The 16,937-nt window shown below is 43.7% G+C and overlaps 1 protein-coding gene across 2 annotated transcripts in view; it reads right to left on the bottom strand.

The window, feature by feature from the left end:
* Positions 1–1,250: 1,250 nt before the first annotated feature.
* GRIN3A (glutamate ionotropic receptor NMDA type subunit 3A) overlaps positions 1,251–16,937 on the bottom strand; it is a 202,607-nt gene continuing 186,920 nt past the window's right edge. For both annotated transcript variants that reach the window (XM_004004040.5, XM_060409005.1), the window contains 3 exons: positions 14,422–14,586; positions 12,137–12,213; positions 1,251–5,603 (listed from right to left, as the gene is read on the bottom strand). In XM_004004040.5, coding sequence (XP_004004089.2) covers positions 5,264–5,603; positions 12,137–12,213; positions 14,422–14,586 — 582 coding nt within the window. In that variant the 3' untranslated portion in view covers positions 1,251–5,263. The remainder of the gene's footprint in view (positions 5,604–12,136; positions 12,214–14,421; positions 14,587–16,937) is intronic.

Below are 16,937 nucleotides of genomic sequence, written 5' to 3'. Positions count from 1 at the left end.
CCAAAAAATGAATGAATGAATGATATAAAACAGACTTGGGTAAGTTGGTTGAACTAGGCTATAGTAGGTCTATATTTTTTATAAGATTTGATTTATGTAGCTCAGTTGGTAAAAAAAAATCCACCTGCAATGCAGGAGACCCAGGTTCGATCCCTGGGTTGGGAGGATCCCCCGGAGAAGGAAATGGCAACCCATTCCAGTATTCTTGTCTGAGAAATCTCATGGACAGGAACCTGGCAGGCTACAGTCCATGGGATTGCAAAGAGTTGGACATGACTTAGTGATTAAAACAGAAAAGATAGTGTGTGAAGAATGCATCTACCCAGTTAGCAGACACATGATGGCAAGTTTGCCAGCAGCAAATTGCAAAATACCTGAAACTGCAGGATTGCTGAGTGATCTGGAACTGAATTTGCACCAGTTCTTGGTTGGACTAGAAAAACAAAAAGAAATCCCTGAAACAGTATTTCTGTGAGACTCAAGGGCTATTGTGTTGAGTTCACTGGACCATAGCAGGTGTAGTTACCACAGTAGCTTTCTGTGGAGCTGGGAGCCAGGCTGACACATGGACAGGTGGCTGTATGGCTGAAAGACTGGAGGAGAGGTGTTAGAAGGCGAGGAATTTGCAGGTGATAGTCAATATTCTGACACTATAGTATGATTGCCCTAGAATTGCTCTGCCTACATATGAATCTCGCCCTACTTTTATTAGCTGTGGCAACTCACAGAATTCCCTCTTCGTCTTTCCATTTTTAGACTAGAAGTCTAGTTTACCTACTCTAGAGTACCAATCTCTTGAGGTTTTAATGAAGATTAAATGAGATCACAGTTTCTAAAATAGGTGCTCAATAAACGTCAACTATTATATCAATTTACGGGTTGTGAAAAGGGCAAATGAGAAGGTCTCTGAGGTTAGAGACCATGTCCATCTTACAATTGTGTCTCCAGCACTTGGCACATAAATATAAGTTGTTTAGCAAATGTTTGTTGAATTAGTAAATGAGAGTGGTCAGGCAGTTTTTCAGAGCTCTCTTAGTATGGTGGCTTTCTCTAGGATGTGACTCTCTGACAAAGCTGTTTCAGTTTAACTTCATGGTACCAGGGCTCTGAGTTTGCACAGCATGTTTTGTGCCACTTGGAACCAGAGACAGGCAGGAGTCACAGCATCACTGGGTCTCCTGTTAGGAAAGGGGCTGGTGCCACATCAACATTTGAGTCCCCAGAGACAATGCCAGCAGGACATCTGGAAGTGAATGTTTCTATCTGAACATTTATTCCACAGTCATAGAAACTGAAGACGGAAAAGTCCTGAGGACATCTAGTCCATCCACGTGATTGTACAAGAAAAGTGGCTGGAGCAAAACAGCCAGTTCACGTCATGCTCACAAGACAGCATTTCAGTCCTTCCTGGAGTGGAGCGATTGCACACACATTAAAGTGAAGACACAATGCAAACACTCTTTACAAACCTTAAGAAAATACTTATAGGTACGTTATTTTCAGAAAACAGGAACGAAAAGCATAGGGGCATCCTGGATTAGATGGACATGGGTGGGTGAAGACTAAATGCTGCAGAGTGAAGTGGTTTTGAGGACTAGAAAGCTGTCCCTTCTCTGGACTGGATGAATTTTCTGGTTTGCCTATCAAAAATATGAGTGGGGAGGAAGAGAGGCTCTGTCATTTTCTCCCCCTTCCGTCTTTATCCATACCAAGGAAGGGCTCACTAGCCACAAGGCTCTAACAGACCCAGCATCAGCACTGAGAAGACTGTTGCCCAGATGGCATAGCTCTGTCCTGCTTGGCAGCTGCTCCACTTACCACTTATCTGGTGGGCATGGAAGCAGCAACTCCCAAATAAGGTTTGTGCAACAAGATCCGCGGATAATGGAGAGTCACCCCCAGACTTCACCCGATTGTGTCCCTGGCTGCCTCACTTGTCTGGCCCAGACATTTCTTCCAACATGTCTTCAATTGTTGAAGGCATCCTCCTGCTCCTCCACCTTGGGCATCCAAACTCTAGAGCCCTTGTTTTCATTATTTACATGAACCAGTAGCCCCGTCTGTCCCAACTCACCCAGTCCTATTCATTATAAGCTTCGTGGGCCAGGAATTCCCCTTTGTAAACAGGGTCGGGTGTGTGACAGTGGGCCTGTCATGTTCCTGGTTTCCCAACAGCAGACCTTGGAAAAAATAGATCTGACCTCATGAAACATTACCCACAGTAGGAGGCAAGTTAGAATCCCCTGCCTCTTTCTTCTTCACCAGAAAACTACCCTCCACCTGAAAACTTCTGATCTTTGTGTTTCTTGAGCCTGAGGGCAGCTGAGAGAACAGAGGTGGAGCAGAACAAGGAAGGAAGGATTTCAGAGGACCCACCGTTTCATGAAACCTTTTTACAAAATACAACACACTTTCACAAATTGCAAAACACTGTTCAATTACTACTGATAAAAATAATCATTGCTACTTAACATGAAGACTGCTTCATTTCACCACAAGCAACTATTCTTTGTTTTTCTTTGTCCAGAACATGGAGGCAATTCAAGCAATGCTGACAACAGTAAGCCTGCTTTCAGCCCCTGCAGCTTCTGGCTGCATCCTGGCTGCAGTTTTGGCCACATAGTTCATCAGGAGATATTTGAGAAGCCATGCCCTGGTCATCTACTTTGTGGATGGGCAGGGTGGTCTGGCATGTTATCACCACTGCTCAGAATGCCTCAGGAGAGAAGCTTAAGGTAAACCTGATATACAAAAATCCAAACTTACAAAACAGATACATTAAGGGATAATTAATTGCATTACAAAAGGATTCTTTACAAAAGAATTCACCTCTGGGTTCCTTTAAGTAGCCAGCTTCTCAAGTAGTCAGAATCTGAGCTGAGTTATAAAAGTGTCCACGTACAACTTTAGGAGCATGGCTGTTACGTGAGTTGAGGTACACCTGTACGTCAGCCTTCTGGGCTTTGTAGAGGTTAGCAGTGCAGAGCATGGTGGTAGAGTCTTGAGAGCATCCTTAGCTGTTGCAGGTGGGATTGGAGGGCTAAGGGGCATAGTCTTTCAAAGGCAGCTGCAAACCTGCTTCTGGGTCTGGGGTGAGAACATGGGAGGATGCGCATTTCAAAACAGAGTTGTCCTTTCTGTTTCCAGGGCTCACTGTCCCCTCATTGTTGAATGGTTTCATCTGTGTGGTTGATGAAGTCTAACATTAGAAGAACCCTCCCTCATCAGACTCTCTAAGCTTATATCCACCCCAGGGGTTTCTCAGACAACTAACTAATTGCTTAAGAGTTATCTTACTTGCAGCTTGAAGTGTTATCTTTCTCTGGGGGCACTGGGCAGCTCTTGGTGGGAATTCAGGGATTGCATCCAAAAGTAGGAGAAGAAATTTTGCATTTAAGGAGCTTTTGCAATGATCTGCAACTTACAGAACATAGTGCTTGGCACAGTGCTAAGTCATTGTGGGCTTCAAATTGATTGGGATGGAGCAAAGATGATAAGCAACTGAGAAAATAAAGCAAATAATTGATAGACAAGGAAGTCTAGTCTGACACGGTACCCTGGGGTGAGAATGGCTGTATAGACAGTGAATCAGCAGGTGTGTGCTGAAGACTTTTGAGTAAAGCTCATAAAAGTTTCTTTTCAATTCTCATGCTTGGAACAGCCAAACTTCTAGAACAGTGTTTCTTGAAGAGTCATTTTTAGACCACCCCATTTTTAGACCATTTTAGTCAGTTACGTGGGGGTGCCAGTAACAGGAGGTTTCTGAGCCCACATCCACCCCCTTCCCCACCCCATCCTTTGGGGATGAGCCCTGGCAGTCAGCACCCTGATGAGGTGCTAGGGGGTTGAGGATTGTTCTATAGTGTCCATACTCCTTTCCTGTTCTGTATGTCCAAGCCTTTGTACACTGGGAAAGGGGTGCCTAGGCACAGGGGAAACTGCTTACTCATATCAACCATTAGATAGGGTTTGGGGGAGAATCAGAGGGACCAATGCCTGTTCACAGTTTGTTACAGATGAGGGGGTGTGAGGCTGCAAGACTGACTTGGTAGGGATCCATACAGATATGAAAAGCACAGGGCACATTCCTGAATGCTTAAGCTTATGATGTACACAGGCTTGAGGTTCATCTCTGGGAGGCCTACAGCTAAGACATAGGTGACTGCTGATCTGAGAACAGCCTCGTACATGGCTTGCAAAACATCTCCATTAACCCACAGTACCAGCTCACATGTCCTGTGCAGGCAGTTAGCAGGAATATCCTAGTCTCATCCTAAGGTCACATCCTTGCATTGCTTTTCTCTCTCATTTTGCTTTATAAAAGGCACACACTATAGTGTAGATGCTTAGTTAGAAGTAAAGCCCTATTCATTCCTTAGCAAACTTTCTTTTTTGTTGTTCAAAAAGCATGGTGTACATTTTAATGCCTCTTCTGTCTGTCCTCTTCCTGCTCACTGCATCTCTGTCCCCTTTCATAGTGGCATGTAAACATGTTCCTACCCAATGTTAGGATGGTGTCAGAGATCCAGGACCCTTTTCAAACCATGGCTCTTGCCTGATCCAATCAGTCATCAGCCTGCTGTGATATGAGTGAGTTCAGCTGACTTTTCTAAGTACCCACCTCCCCATCCCAAGTGTCTCTAGCTCTTCCCTGGCTCCCCATTCACACTGTGGGGACACATCTAGACTGGGGAGCTGTAGCAAAAGTCACAGCCCTGAATAACCCTGCTTTATACTAAGATTTGGAGAAGGGAAAGGCTACCCACTCCAGTATTCTGGCCTAGAGAATTCCATGGACTGTATAGTCCATGGGGTCGCAAAGAGTCGGACACGACTAAACGGCTTTCACTTTCATATACTAAGATTAAAACCAACAACCCAAGAAGACACAGATATGGTTAACACTTTTATCTCTTATAGTTGATAGTGCACAGAAAGGGCTAAAAACCAGAATTAGTAATGTGGCACCTGGTGAAAAGGTTAACAGGAGCTGGGGTTGTCTGGTTTTTCACAGATCCCTCACATGGCGTTACTCCTGACTAAGATTCCTGCTCTGAAAAACACACCTACCCAGGAGACCTAGGAATGAGCTTGAGAAGACTGGCCACTGCTTTGCAGGTTGGAGGAGAGCACACTTGACCTCTAAGAAGACCCAAACCTCAGCTTCCCCCCACCTTGGTCAGTAGTTACAAAAGAGCATTACAAAGTGTCTCAAGGGCTCAGAGGAAGGCCAGGAAGTGAGAGAGGGGAGCAGCGTGGCCACTCAGGGCTCACAAGTTCGATTTGTCCTTTGATATTCTTCCAGCTCCGTTTTCCTGCTCATGGCCAGCTGCAGCTCCTGGCGGATCACCTGAATCTGCCTCTCCAGCTCTGAGAGCTCTTGCATCACTGAGTTCCGAGCCCCGCTGTGGGAGTCTGCTTTACCATTGGTGGTCAGCGAGGCAGGGAGCTCTCTTCTCCTTGGCGGGAGAGGAATGTCCTGGTGGATCTGGATGCCCAGCTGGTTTGGTCCACCCTCATCATTAAAGATGTACTTTCGTCGATTGTCATGACTCAGATTGGAAGTATTCCACACGGTGAGGTGACGGGGCCCCACACTGGACCTAGGAAACCAAGAGACACTTTAGATTGAACTTCTTTAGATTCATTTTAGCTCTGCCCATCTTTCAGCCACTTCCTTGTGAATAATACAGAGCTGGATATGCAGACAGAGCTGGAGTCACAAAGCCCTGGACAGACTACCTGCTGGAGCATCAAGGGGACAAAAGGAGTCCTTTTCAACTGAAGTTCAGCTTCTCAACAAGTCTCATGCTGCCCTGATGCTGGAATGGGTGTATCACCTGGGGGGCTGACAAACCAGGGTATGGCATGTTCTTTTATGAAGAACCTTAGATGCTTTTCTATTCTTTTCCTGCCAGTGAAGCTCAGAAAGCCACACTGCATTGAAACAGTCTATGGCTATAAAGATGATGCTTTGGTAGATGTGAAATTCTGTTTATTCAGCTGTTGGACTCTAAGCATGGTTCTGCTAGTAGACACTCTAATATGATTCATCCTTAGTCCCATAGGACAACCCTGATGTTCACTACTTGAGTTTAAGGAGAATAAAAGCATACAAGCTGCAGGTTTCAGCAAAAAGTGTCCCATTATAGAGATGACATTGTGAGCTGAGAATCACAGCTGAGATTTGAAGCTTAATAAAAAAAAATATATATATATATATCCAAGAAATCCTCAAATTCTTGCTGGGATAATGAAAGTCAAAGAGAAATACATTTGCAGTCCTCTTTCAGGCTCCTCTTAAACCAACTACCACCACCCCTGAGATGGCTGTAGACAGCAAAAGAGCTATTGATGGCTAGGTTCAGGAGGAAGGGGTCTGGTTTCTGAAATACACTGACAGCCAGATGGAGTGAGAAGAGTTTTTTGTTACAAGAACAGATTAGAGCCTTAAGCACATGACTGCTGATTTCTTCCAGCCTTGCTGAAGGAGGCGAAGGAGGAGGATTATGATCGCTTTTACAATCTACCACAGGGCAAAACAGAAACACTGTATTAAGTCCTTGTGTCTGTGTTCTCATCCATTGTAACTGAATCAAGACTTTATTCCTGGGCTCTTACTAACGAGAAGGAGAAGGGGAGGACCTGCAGTGGAAGGGGGAAAGGGAGAGATAAACGTTGATTCAGTTACATGGACAAGAACAAAAACACAAGGACTTACCAGGGTGATCCTGTTTCATTTTGCCCTGTGGAAGATTGTGAAAGTAGGCATAATCCTTTGTTCTTCCTTTCATCCATATCCCTCTGTAATGTAACTTCACAGCTCATCCTTATCAAGGAGGGTTCAAGGGGAAAGTCTGTTTTCTCTTCCCCTTGAATTTGGCCTGGTCTTATAGCTTGTCCTGTCCAGTAGAAAGTGGCAGAAGTGGCAGGTGGCAGTTCTAAGCCTTGCAAACTTCCACTGCCTCTCTCAGAACCCTGCTGCTCCAGTGGAACCAGTCCAGACTGGTCTGCTGGGTGAAAACAGACCATCAGAGAGAGTCCCCAGACTCCCTGGTTGACGAGCTGAGGCCATCCTAGACCAGCCAGCTCTGTTTCTCCCTCCTTCCCTCCAAGCTGGCTGTAGGCAAAGGAGCAAGTGTGGCCACAATCAGCCAAGTTTGGCCCAGACTGCACAGACTGTACAGCTGACCCATAGATTCATAAGCAACTCACTGTTGTTTAAACCATTATAAATTGAGATAATTTCTCTCACAGCAAAAATTGGTGATACATGCCCCCAGCCATTAAAACACACAAACACCTTCTAAGCCAATCTGTAGTTCTTTAATATTTCTCATGTTTTAGGTCTCATATATATAGACAGGGGGCACCGTAACACAGTTTTCCTGTGTCCTGGGCTGGGTACAGTTTTTATAATGAGCCCACTTACAGCTCCATTGACTTTATACCAGGTCAGAGGTATGGTTATAATTTTCCTCTCAGCCTTACATTTCCCTTTGTTTCTTCAATTTTTTTTCCTATTGAATTTGAATAATTTCAAAACAATCTTGTTTGTGGTATGTATTATTGTATATATGGTTTATGATTTGTATATCTTGAGGTGAGAGGAAAAGAGAAAAGAGGAGGTATATTGGAAATCCAGTAGAGTGAAGGACAGACCAAAATTTACAGAAAATCACGTGCTGAATAAACTAAGGACTGTCTCTCTCTCTATATATACATATATATATATGTATATAGTCTTTTGCAATATCTACTTTTTTCTTCTGCTTTAAGTAAAAAAGGAGCAATATCTATTCATGCCATGGCCTGCAAATTTCTCCAGGCCTTTCCTCAAACCCATGTGTTAGTCATTCATTCATTTATCTATTACCATATTTACTCAATCAATGTGGAACATAGAGGAGGAATGTAAAGTTGTATCAGATAAAGATATTTGCACAGATACTCTTGCAGAAAAAAAAAGAGAGAGAGAAAGTTTTTGAGCCAAGAGACCTAACTTTAGGATCATGGGATGATTCATAGTGGGGAAAAACCTAGGAGTTATGCACCAACACATTTTCCTAGAATGTCAGGCAACCTCAGAAATCAAGCAAATAGAAATAGCCAGTCTGGTTTTCTCCAGAGCTTTGTGTATATATCTGGGAACATAATATAGAGTAATAAGCAAAAACTGGACTCCATGATAGGTGATAGGTGGAAGTATCATTAATGCTCTGATTACTGACACGTGGCTCTGAGCCATTTATGAATGCAAGGTGGTAGATACTGAATGTCAGATGTGGTGTCTAACTAGAAGAAATGACTCTGTTATATTGTTAGCCTCTACAGTGTTTCAGTTGTAGTCTGTAAGCTTTCCTGAGTGTTAGAGTGTAAAGTGACTAGTGAGTTGAGTGAATTTAACACTAAAAAGTTTTCACTGGGCAATTTTATACCTTTGAGGTTCAATGTTCCACTAGACCATTCAGAAGAGACGTGACTTCAGTGGGCCCCCAAACACTCACTGCGTTTGAAAGGTTACAAGTGGGTGTTGGGTTGTAGGGAGGTGGCATAGGAAATAAGGGCCCAATAAACCATGAGGGCGTATTATCTTAGCTCTTTCTCAAAATAAGGGATGTCAGAAGGGAATCTGCAAAAAAAAAAAAATGGATACGTTGAGTGAAAGACATATTTGGTTCTGAATTTAGGCAAGAGAGATGTGACTAGGAGTCATATCACAGTTGGAAATGGGATCACGAGTAGCTTCCTGTTTCTATTAGGCCAGAGAACAAATGCTTTGTTATTGTGAGATGGTGTCTTTGCTGCTATGTCTTCTTGTGTTCCACTCTGGTTAAACGTTTATGTTAAAAATAATTATAAAAAAATATATACACAGCACGTAGAAAAAATATATACATAACATGACATAGAACAGCTATGACCTGATTAGCCTACAGTTTGTTGCTGACAGGGCCACAATGTGATACAGGAAGACCACAGACCATGCTGAGGGGAGTGTGTGCTCACTGCCTGGAAAGAGAGGCCGTAGAGATAGCTGAAATGATTCTGACAAGCTCGATGCAAATTGCAGAGACGGGGACTCCAGCAGCCCCTGAGCAGATACAGATAATGAAAGAGAATCATGTTTTCCACTCCCTTTTCCTCGTCCATTGCAAATGAGAAGCGTGAGTGTCAGATTTCAAAATTACCCAGAAAGCTAAGGTAATCCTCAGCTTGGAGCTGAAGATCTGCTGTAGACGACAAAGAGTTGCTTGGAGGTAATGCTGTGAACAGAGCCTGTGGACATAAGAAAAGACCAAGAGGCTGCCTTAGGCAGCAAGAAACAGAGGCCAGCCAGGTACCAGACCCAAATACTTCTGACATCTCTAACCACCATGAATAAGGCAACAGTTTTCCACAGGCTGGATGTGGGGAAGGTGTAGAGTTTCAATTTCCACATGTCAATTATGCATTTAATGCCTGTTACTTCCTATTAATGAGATGCTCTTTTCTAGGGAGTTTGCAGTAACAGTGCCAGGAAATGGATTAAGCAGAACATGTCTGTTGTATATTTTGAATATTCCTGGGAGTGCTGGAAAGGAGTCGGGAATGGAAACATGCCAAAGGGGCAATATTGCATGAAATTAATTGCCTGTGGTACTTATGAATTTAGTCTTACGTGTATTTGGTACACAGTAAAATAGCTAAAGTAGCTTTGTTTGGGGGGCTTTAGATGTATTATTTAAGTTTTAGAGTCTCTAGAAAGTAGGTACTCTATCTCATTTTCATAAATGAGGAAGTTGGGGTACAGAGAGGTTAAATAAATGACTTGCCCAGGACCACACATATTGTTAGGTGTAGGAGTCAGGATTTGGAGCCAGATACTTGACCCTAGGGGGCTCCCTGGGTGGCACTAGTGGTAAAGAACCCACCTGCCAATGCAGGAGACATAAGAGACTCAGGTTCGATCCCTGGGTCGGGAAGCTTCCCTGGAGGAGGGCATGGCAACCCACTCCAGTATTTTTGCCTGGAGAATCTCATGGATAGAGAAACCTGGTGGCCTACAGTTCTAGGGCACACAGAGTCAGACATGACTGGAAGACTTAGCATGCATGCACACTTGTGCCTAGAGATTACACTGGCACTTTTTGTACAACATCTATTGCCTCTACTGCATTTCAGTGTCCATCTATGTAGAGATATATGTATTTTTTGGTCTGTTCTATTTCTAGAGGAAAGCAATAGAATGGGAAAGACTAGAGATCTCTTAGAGAAAGTTAGAGATACCAAGGGAGCATTTCATGCAAAGATGGGCACAATAAAGGACAGAAATGGTATGGACCTAACAGAAGCAGAAGATATTGAGAAGAGGTGGTAAGAATACACAGAAGAACTATACAAAAAAGATCTTCATGACCCAGATAACCATAATGGTGCAATCACTCACCTAGAGCCAGACATTCTGGAATGTGAAGTCAAGTGGGTCTTAGGAAGCATCACTACGAACAAAGCTAGTGGAGGTGATGGAATTCCAGTTCAGCTGTTTCAAATCCTAAAAGATGATGCTGTGAAAGTGCTGCACTCAATATACCAGCAAATTTGGAAAACTCAGCAGTGGCCATAGGACTGGAAAAGGTCAGTTTTCATTCCAATTCCAAAGAAGGGCAATGCCAAAGAATGCTCAAGCTACTGCACAATTGCACTCATCTCACATGCTAGCAAAGTAATGCTCAAAATTCTCCAAGCCAGGCTTCAGCAATACGTGAACCGTGAACTTCCAGATGTTCAAGCTGGATTTAGAAAAGGCAGAGGAACCAGAGATTAAATTGCAAAAATCTATTGGATCATCAAAAAGCAAGAGAGTTCCAGAAAACATCTATTTCTGCTTTATTGACTATGCCAAAGCCTTTGACTGTGTGGATTACAACAAACTGTGGAAAATTCTGAAAGATGGGAATACCAGATCACCCAACCTGCCTCTTGAGAAATCTGTATGCAGGTCAAGAAATGACAGTTAGAACTGGACATGGAACAACAAACTGGTTCCAAATCGGGAAAGGAGTAGGTCAAGGCTGTATATTGCCACCCTGCTTATTTAACTTATATGCAGAGTACATCATGAGAAATGCTGGATCGGATGAAGCACAAGCTGGAATCAAGATTGCCGGGAGAAATATCAATAACCTCAGATATGCGGATGACACCACCCTTATGGCAGAAAGAGAAGAAAAATTAAAGAGCCTCTTGAAAGTGAAAGAGGAGAGTGAAAAAGTTGGCTTCAAGCTCAATGTTCAGAAAACTAAGATAATGGCATCTGGTCCCATCACTTCATGGCAAATAATGGAAATGGTGACAGGCTTTATTTTTTGGGGCTCCAAAATCACTGCTGATGGTGACTGCAGCCATGAAATTAAAAGATGCTTGCTCCTTGGAAGAAAAGTTATGACCAACCTAGACAGCATATTAAAAAGCAGAGACATTACTTTGCCAACAAAGGCTTGTCTAGTCAAGGCTATGGTTTTTCCAGTAGTCATGTATGGATATGAGAGCTGGACTATAAAGAAAGGTGAGCACTGAAGAGCTGATGCTCTTGAACTGTGGTGTTGGAGAAGAAGCTTAAGAGTCTCTCGGACAGCAAGGAGAGCCAACTAGTCAATCGTAAAGGAAATCAGTCCTGAATATTCACTGGAAGGACTGATGCTGAAGCTGAAACTCCAATACTTTGGCCACCTGATGTGAAGAACTGACTCATTGGAAAAGACCCTGATCCTGGGAAAGATTGAAGTTGGGAGGAGAAGGGGATACAGAGGATGAAATAGTTGGATGGCATCACCAACTCAATGGACATGAGTCTGAGTAAACCTTGGGTGTTGGTGATGGACAGGAAGGCCTGGCATGCTACATTCCATGGGGTTGCAAAGAGTTGGCCAGGACTGAGTGACTGAACTGAATTGAACTGATTTCTATTTGAAACAACATATTTTTTACTTGAAACAACAATTTTTTAGAAACAACATATATGTTGTTTCTCAACGATTTAGTCCTGATTTGATTTGAATTATTGTACATAATTTCCCTCTTGAGCATGGAGTCTTAGTTGCATCTTTAAGCTTTTAACAAACAGAAATGATACCTGGAACTGGCCTCTTCTTACCTCTTTTCCACACGTTTAGTCTTGAAACGCTGTTGCTTTTCCTCTACAAATGATGTGTTTAGTGCTCTGTGTAATCTCTGATGGAAAGAACAGATTCACACATAGAGATCGTTAGAAACACAGAACCGGGGCACAAAGCACCCTCTGAGATTTAATCTCTTTGCTACTAACCTTGGCTTCTTTAAACCAATTACCATTGATGGCAGAGAAAAAGATCAATATTCAGTCCCAAATCGCAAGAGAAAATGAATGCTAAGATAGTATTTTACCTGGAAGAAAATAATTTGATGGGAAACTTAGAAATACTCTGAGTTGTAAAAAGGTCTGTGATATAAAGAAAAGTTGGGACTTCCCTGGTGTGTCAGTGCCTATGACTCCTCACTTCCAATGCAGGGGATCTGGGTTTGATCCCTGGTCAGGGAACTAGATCCTGCATGCTGCAACTAAGAGATCACATACTACCACTTAAGATTCAGTGCAGCCAAATAAATAAATAAAAGAAGAGTTATCATAACTGGGCTTCCCTGGTGGCTCAGACGGTAAAGAATCTGCCTGCAATGAGGGAGACCTGGGTTCGATCCCTGGGTCAGGAAGATTCCCTGAAGAAGGGAATGGCTACCCACTCCAGTATTCTTGCCTGGAGAGTCTCAAGGACAGAGGAGCCTGGTGGGATCACAAACAGTTGGACATGACTAAGTGACTAACACACTATCATAACTAACATGTGGCAAAGGACTTAGTACAATTGCTAAAGATGAGTCAAAACAAAGCAGGTAGTAACTCCTTAGAATTAAACTAATCATGCTGATTTATAATGGAGAGGATCAACTGTCTGCAGAGTCTTCCTTAGGAGACCAAATACGTCCTAGGATGAAAGTAGAACAGGGTTCACATGTAACCAAACCAATAACAGTGACCTATATAGAAAAAAAGTGCTGTGTTAAAGAAGAGAGCAGCATAACAGATGCAGGGGGCAGAGGTGGCAGAACTGGCAGCCTCACTGCTGGGAGGCAGCGGGGAGCCTGTCTGGGAGGTCAGGTTGGCTGCTCCGGCCTCGCCCCTCCCTGCACTCAGGGGGAATCTGCTGTCTTTGCTAGAGCCCCTTCATCAGTTCTTCCCCAGTAGCTCGGCTGGTAAAGAATCTGCCTGTAAAACAGGAGACCCCGGTTCAATTCCTGAGTTAGGAAGATCCACTGGAGAAGGGATAGGCTACCCAATCCAGTATTCTTAGGCTTCCCTGGTGGCTCAGCTGGAAAAAAATTAGCCTGCAATGCATGAGACCTGGGTTCCATCCCTGGGTTGGGAAGATACCCTAGAGAAGGCAAAGGCTACCCATTCTAGTATTCTGGCCTGTAGAATTCCATGGACTGTATAGTCTATGGGGTCACAAAGAGTTGGACATGACTGAGTGACTTTCACTTTCACTTCATCAGTAAGAAGCCTTCTGAGTATGTTTCAGCTCTCAATGCCTGTTTCCATCAGGTGAGATGTACAAAGGAGTGAGCTTGAATGACTGTCTGCCTGACAGTTTTAGTTCTTCCTGTTGGTGAGTGCATAGGTGTCTGGATAACACGAAGGAACTTTGATCTAGAGCTTGGCCATGACATCAGTGGACTTCTAAGCTCTGGACAATTGAAATGCAGCAAGAGCAGGGACCCGAGCATTCATCTGAAGGGAAACAGGAGACTTCAAGATCATTTAATGGGTTTCAGTTTTGGCAAGAAAGACTCTAAAGGAAACAAATCTTTCACACCATCTCTTCAGACTGTCACTAAGTGAAATCATGTTAAAAACATGTCATTGCAATCTCAAAACCACGTGCATCTAAACACTTCCTATGTTTTCCTGTGACAAGCTAAGAGAAATAATGGGTATTGTTACTAAGGCATTTACAGTCTATTTAGCCTATTCTATTAGATCCTACTGGACACAATTTGAAAATGGATTTAACAGTTTTATTTAAAAAAGTCAATATTTCCAAAACGCTGGAAATTATATTTCTTGCAACTAACTACTTACAAGAAAACATTTAAACAACAACAACAAGGCTGTTGCTTCCACTCTGAGCAACAGTGGAGGGTTATATGGAAGGAAAGGACATTATGGGACAGCTTAATTTAAGGGGCAAGTGCATTAATGGGATAGAGAGAGTTCCATCTTGTATACTAAGAGTGTCTACACCACCTGGTTCTCTTGATAACCTGTCATTTGAGGTCCTGGATTCTCCCATTATTGGGAATTCTGATGCTTAAGGATACTAGAGGGAGAGGCCTGGTGGCACTCACCTGACTGGTGTGGAGCCAGTATTGCAGCCTAGATTTGTTCCTGATGCGTGGCAGCACCAGCCTGTACACCATGTGCTCACCAACGGTGGTCAGGATGGACAGACCAAATCCAATGCACAGCAGCATGAAGAGCCCAGAGAAGTGTTTGATGCCCATCTGCAACGTCTGTGGCAGAACAGGAAAGGAAAGGTCATGAATGGGGGGCTGCACCTGGTCCCACGCCTGTCCACTGTGAGATGAACATCGTTTTTTGCTGGACCCAAGGAAAGCTGGAGACCGTTTCTCTGTGCGCTCTGCAGATGTCACTATGCTACACTGTGAAGGGGATCCAGGACCGAGGGCTGCTGCAGGGCACAATTCCTGGGGGTGCTACTCACATACAGTGCTTTTGTTTGGTTCCTGGAGTCATGAAGAGGCCCTGTGTCTAGAGCACGCTATGGTGTCAAAAGGGACACTGAGACATAGAGAGTGAAAATTAAAACAATTTAGTTTATTAAAACATCAAAAAGTTATCAAGGAAAGAATCTCTCCCAGGGACAGAGAGTGAGTTAGATTTAAGGGGAAAAGATGATGAGCACAATAAAAATTTTCATTTAGATCTGACAGGGAACATGGATAGGATATCATCTAGTTCAATGTCCTCATTTTAAAGATGAGGAACTTGGGACCAGAAAAGTGAAGGAAGTTGAGCCAGGTCACAAAATTAGACAGCCACAGAGGAGAAAAAGAAGGGATCTACTTATTGATTGCTTACTATTTTTTTTGTGTGTGTGCTTAGATAGCTATTATAACTACAATTTATAGTTGCAGAAACTGAAGTTCTTGCAGTTTTTAAGTGACAAAGCTGGCCTGTAAGTCAATGTTTGTTTAGCTCCAAAGTTCAGGTTCTTCTTACTCTACAACAAGAGAGCAACAGCAACTATAACTTTAACATCTGTGACCGGCTAATGGCTTTACAGGCGGTCTCTACAAAATATGCATTCAGTCACTGACATCGATGACCAATCAATCCAGGAGAAAGACATTTGATTCGTTGAGTGCCTACAATGTGCCAGGTAGTCTCCCAAGTACCAGGGGTGGAGATAGGAGGGTTATGTCCCTACCTTCAATCAGCTCAAGTCTAGGGAGAAAGCAAACATTTATACCTCATGATACATTGATTCACACTTCCCAGGTTTTGCAGAGAAGCTGGCTCATGAGATAAGACTTAAAGTGAGACAGGTAGAATGTGGAGGCTGGGTGGGAAAGTAGCACTCCAAGCTGAGGGCAGCAGAAACAAAGAATGTGACAGAGACACGAACCTCCAGCACACTGATCTGTGAGCTTGTGAGACAGATGGCTGTGCTCAGAGGTGGGGTGCAGAGGCCCTGCATCCTGAGGGAGGAACAGGCCAGCCCTAGGCAAGGCTAGATTAAGCACCGTACCCAAGATCATACAAGCCAATGCTAAGGACCCCGAGCATCATCCCTTTGCTGGAGGCTTTCGGTCATTATCATCATTGATAATTATTTAGCATTTAACACGTGGAAGGCGCAGTTCTGAGCACTTTATCAATATAGCAACTTGCTTAATTTTCCCAACGACCTATGAGGGAGGTACTGTCTCCATTTTGCAAGTGAGGAAACTTAGGAATGAGAGTTAAATGACTCATCCAAAGTCACATAGCTGGTAAAGGTCAGGGGGGTTCACACCCAGGCAGGCAGGCTAACTCCAGAGCCTACACTCTGAACCACATCATTTAACTGACATGAGTGATCCACCTATCCTCTTGAAGGAGTTTTCCTTTCTTTCATTCTCCTCTCCTCTACCCCCAGTCCTGGAGAAGCAGGCAGTCAGGATGGCTCAGGCATGGCTAGACCTCCTGGTACTCCAGGAAATTTATGTGGGGGACCAGGCTCAGAGGCAGAGCTTGGAGATTTCAAGCTTTGGGGGAGGTTGGGCCATGGAATCTCTTTTCCTCAATGATACTACTTTTGGCAATGGCTCTGGACCAAAGATATGTGTTAGGATCCCTGGAGAAGGAAAGACTAGGGGTGAGAAGGGGCACAGAGCATGCCCCAGGTTCCCCAGCCTGGGGCACCTGAGAGTGAAAGAAGCCCAGCCTGAAGGAACAAGGAATGCTAGTGTAGGAAAGGTGAGCAGTTTATCAGGCCCTCAGGGGTACTCAGTTACTAGAGCTTTTCCTGGGACATCTCTGTACATGTGATGACCAACCTGACCTCCAGAAAGTATATACAAATGTGTCTGAAAATAGCCCTCAGCCTGGACCTGTAGTAATGTGTACAGGATACAGCTATTATAGAAGGATTCAATGAGTTACTACTGCTGTGGATGAAGAACACACTGGGCAAATTCACTTGGGACTCAAACAGCACTGAACACTCAGCAAAAGACTAAACAGACTGGTGCTGCTTTGTATAAAGTGCTGCCAAGATGAAGAAGAAAAATGTAACTTACAGTGAATCATCCTGCTTTTAAACCCTGGTGTTCCCCTCTGTTATCTTGTGCATAACAAT

The sequence above is a fragment of the Ovis aries genome, chromosome 2 (genome assembly GCF_016772045.2).
Source record: "Ovis aries strain OAR_USU_Benz2616 breed Rambouillet chromosome 2, ARS-UI_Ramb_v3.0, whole genome shotgun sequence".
Classification (NCBI taxonomy): domain Eukaryota; kingdom Metazoa; phylum Chordata; class Mammalia; order Artiodactyla; family Bovidae; genus Ovis; species Ovis aries.
The sequence above is the reverse complement of the archived record's forward strand: the minus strand, read 5'-3'. Positions and strand labels throughout refer to the sequence as shown.